This window comes from Corticium candelabrum, chromosome 21, assembly GCF_963422355.1.
Source record: "Corticium candelabrum chromosome 21, ooCorCand1.1, whole genome shotgun sequence".
Classification (NCBI taxonomy): Eukaryota; Metazoa; Porifera; class Homoscleromorpha; order Homosclerophorida; family Plakinidae; genus Corticium; species Corticium candelabrum.
The window spans coordinates 3612172-3616551 of record NC_085105.1 but is presented as its reverse complement, the minus strand read 5'-3'; the positions used below and the strand labels follow the sequence as shown (position 1 = coordinate 3616551).

The window sequence follows — 4380 nt, the reverse complement described above, 5'->3', positions numbered from 1 at the left end:
ATACGCCCATCCACAGTCAAGCAGCATTTTCATGAAATTGAAAGAAAGCATCGTGATGGGCTTCACGTGTCGGCAGTCGACGTCTGGGGATCTCTTCTTGGACAAGTTCTTCAGCCAGATTTAGAAAAGAAGGAAAGAACTCGACTCTCTGACGCTCAGCGGCATGTACGCAGCTGTCGGATGCCGTTCCCTATATATACTGCGGTGATGGTTCAGCGACACACAGCTGAAGAAGCATATGCTGGTGAGGAAAAAGTTCATTTGCTCCTATGTTAATGTCTTGTGATAAAAACAACGTTTGAATCATTTCTAGTTAGCATGCATCCGTTACCAGCTAGAGAGAAAGGCATGAAATTAGATAGACCCACCCGGACTGGTGCAATAGCAAAGTATCTTACAAAACAAAACAAAAAACTAGAGAAAGTGACCAATTTTTATAATTATTTTTAATAATTATTAAGTAACACGTATTGATTTTATCTGCATTCCCATAGAATATGACAGGACGAAATAGTCAAATGAATCAAAGAGCAGTCTCTCTCTATTTTAGAAAATTGGTCAATATATTGGTCATGCTCTAAGAAGAAAATATATTATAAAGTATACAAAAATTGCTAAATAGAGGACAAAATACAGAAATAGCTTAAGTTAAGGGAGCTGTTAGAGTGGACTTTATTTACAGACAAACAAGTAGCATAAACATGCATATAAAGTCAAAACGCTATATTTCTGTCAAAAAACACGACGACTTTGATATATTGAGCTGCAAAAACTTACAAAGAATGACCATGGTATAGACTGAAGATTGTATAGTCACCCAATTTAATTAAGAAGCAAACAGTCTTAACGGTAGCTCTCACCGTGAAGTAACGCAATAGCAACACAGCTGACACGGTGACACTGACTTTATGTTGTGGCTGGAAAGACGAATTCTTCAAGAAATTACCCGGTACATGTAAATAAAGACTCCATGATTAATTAATTAATTAATTAACACACACTCACACACACACACACACACACACACACACACACACGCACACACACACACACACAACCGAAATTTACGGACAGTCTGTAGCTAAGATAGCGCACTATTGCTCGCTGTTATATACCAAAAGGTAAGAGGTCTGACAATTAGGAAACATGAATCCACACTACACGATTACTAAAGTTACCTAGAAATATAAAAACAGTGTAGTTTACTTATACACACATAATCCTGTCTTCTTTGTAGAGTGGGTCGAATTTACTCCATTTGAGTATGGTATACACAACCTAAAGCTCTTCACTGCTATCGAAAACAGCGCAAGTGACCGAAGCTACGGCATAGTGAGCAGACGATACCAACAATTCAATGTTGCATACATGCAAGGTATATTATACGGTAGAATAAAAAGTTTATCGTTGCAAAGGTTTGGATTTTTTATTGTGTACGTAAACGCATGTCTGTTTACGTAATGTATCTTTTAACACATTTGCGACAAACAACAAACACAAATTCAATATTCATGTTATAGATAGAAAAGTCTCTTTAATTATAATTACAAACGAGAAGAAGGTTTGCTTACACTGTTTTGCCGTTGACGTTTACTATACGTAAAACTTGATAAAACTTTTGATATATAATATTACATTAATTAACATTATTTCTTGCTGCCTTTAAAATTAACAAGTCAAACTTTGCTTTGATTTGCTTTGGGTCATCATCCTATAGCAGCATTTCAGAGTTAGAATGCTTTTACGTATTTGTTTCGTTTTTCTTAACAATAATTTTAGTGGAAATCATAGAAACGTTGCATTTGGGTGGATTCTAAATCATCTCTAGGTCTTTGGGGCAGCGCATTTGCTGGCCAAGTTCGAACTTGGATTTCTCAAGCTTTCCAAGAATCATCAGGAGTACGAGCAGTCATTGGCAGAGTAATCAAGAAAGTTCTGGACTGGACCGGAGTAGACAGCTTGCGTCCATTGGCAGCCACCGTACCCAACTACATGAAAGGTATCCAGACCGTTCCTCAAACTCCACAACGACGTCACCAGTTGCACACAAACGACTTTCTAAACGATCACTGTGTTTCATTTGATAGTTCACAAACTGATGGCAGGTAGAACTATATGCATAATTTGCCTAACTATATAATCGTATTGACTTCAGTTTATAGTCTAGCCGAGCAAGCAAAACTTGTGGACGACCACACTATAGACCACAGAGCTGGACGTGTTGACGAAAGCGAAGGAGCCGCCGAAAAATGTCTTTCAATAAATTTTGTAATTTACCTTAAATTGTATTTGTATTACATATTTATGTAGCATCCCGACGCAATATTGTGCATGAAGACTATCTGACTATGGTGGATGCCGGTTTGGATTTCAATTTGCCATTCCCACCTCTTCTTCGACCCGAACGTCACACAGACATCTTCCTTGCTTTTGATTATTCGTGGTATGGCTCAGTCAAAGAAAACCCACTAAAGGTCATACCGCGGTATCTCGGTTGCAATAATAAAACTACTAAATGAAAACTAAACATTTTACAGACCGTGTTGAAAGCAATGGAATGGGCAAAATATAATGGCTACAACTTTCCAGAAATTCGTGAGGATATGTTTGATCCCGACGACCCAAAGAAGTATTACGTCTTCGAGAATCGTGACGATCCCGGTTGTCCTATAGTCATCCTCTTCTGTCTTTGCAACTCTGAGGGACAAGTGGATCCTTACTCTTCGGTTTACAACACGTTTCATTTCGACTACAAAGGAGAGGATTTCGATCGACTTCACGAGTTGTGCCATGACAACACGATGCTTGCCGTCGATGTTATCAAGGGCGCCATTCGCAAAAAGATGGAAGTATAAAATTGCGAACAGCATTTACTGATAAACATAAACGACTGCTTTTTGCATGTTGCATTTTGCAAATTCGTGTGACGTTTACCTTTTTTTTCTGATCTTTGCCATTGCTGATTCTTCATTTTGCCAGACCTTTTTCAGTTTGGTTGCATGCTTGCGTAAGTTGTTATAGTGAAGTGTACGCGGCAATTAAGTCTATATAGTGGACACTAAATGGGTTGCTTTAGTCGCTGGTTTACAGGTATACATAGACACGGGCATGCAGACGTTCTCGACGTCTCGTCTTCAAACTCTTTCACGTACCAACGTGCCTGCATGCATGGCTTATCAGATAGTAGCAATTCTTAGTCTGGGTATGAGTGTTGTGGGGAATTAATTATTAACTTTTACAGAAAATGCAAGATATTAGAAGTACCAAATTCTTCTGTCAAAGCGTTAGCCAGACGAAGAAAAATTGTAAACTATAGCGACTGTGACGCCATTTTAACATTCGGTCACCAAACTTCCGTTAATTAGTTAGGAAATGATGACGTAAGATTAACTTGCACGCATGCATGCGTGTACAGCAGCTTCTTCGTGGATTAATTAATTGGGGCACTATATCGCGGACGGCAGACAAGTAGCTCTAGGTAACACTTGGCCATTTGGAACAAACCTATCTTTAGACAACAGTACTAGTGAATAATGTCACACGTAATTTGAATGAGTACAAATCATTTCGGAATTCGCCCGTCAGATTCAACAAGATCTGCAAGCCGATCGCGACAGCCAAGCCCTCATACATCAAACATGCGTGCCAAGACTCGCATACCTGCCAACCTCTGGATGAAAGTCCGGGACTTGGATGCCCAAATTCCTTGGATTTAGCGTAAACCACGTACCAACTGCCACGCCCCCGTATTGTAGTGTCTTCTCTAGTGTGTCAGAGTCTCTTCTGCAATGGTGATGGCGGCGCATCCGGGGCTGCAATCCACACTGCGTCTGGGGCGAGGCTATCTTCTACACCCTGCTAGTCATTGAGCATTTTGGCTATTGGGGTGGCGAGCTCACCCATTTCTTCAGGAATTTAGTTGTCTGAGCTATTTGTGGATAAGAAAATGGACAGAAAAATGGTAGAGACTTCAAGGTTTTCTGGAGACGGTGCTTGTCAGGTGCTCTTCTCAGCGTTGCAGCGCTAGAGTGATTGCAAGTAACTGAGTAGACTCTCTAGTCGTGAGCATGTAGAGTTTGACTTGTATTGTATAGCAGTTACCGTACGCTAAAATGGCGTTACACTTGAAGAGTTAATTAATTGTCCCTACAATCTTTTTCATCTGGTTAATTAACGCTTTGCCAGAAAAAATTGGTACTTTTATTAACTTTCATTTTTCCAGGAGTTCCCCTCTAATTAACTACAACATTTACCCTAATTAATTGCCATTGCTGTTATCAGCTAATAACTAGTTGCTATTGTCTGACTTAATTAACTGAGCCATGCAGGCACGTTTGTACGTGAAAGAGTTTGAAGACGAGACGTCGAGAGCGTCTGCAG

At 39.8% G+C, this 4380-nt stretch overlaps 1 protein-coding gene across 2 annotated transcripts in view; it reads left to right on the top strand.

Moving 5' to 3' along the window:
* LOC134196679 (cytosolic phospholipase A2-like) overlaps positions 1–3127 on the top strand; it is a 13125-nt gene extending 9998 nt beyond the window's left edge. For both annotated transcript variants that reach the window (XM_062665891.1, XM_062665892.1), the window contains exons 13-18: positions 1–244; positions 1238–1375; positions 1829–2105; positions 2163–2251; positions 2311–2474; positions 2538–3127. The exon at positions 1–244 is cut by the window's left edge and continues 94 nt beyond it. In XM_062665891.1, the coding sequence (XP_062521875.1) occupies positions 1–244; positions 1238–1375; positions 1829–2105; positions 2163–2251; positions 2311–2474; positions 2538–2855 (1230 nt within the window). In that variant the 3' untranslated portion in view covers positions 2856–3127. The remainder of the gene's footprint in view (positions 245–1237; positions 1376–1828; positions 2106–2162; positions 2252–2310; positions 2475–2537) is intronic.
* Positions 3128–4380: the final 1253 nt, after the last annotated feature.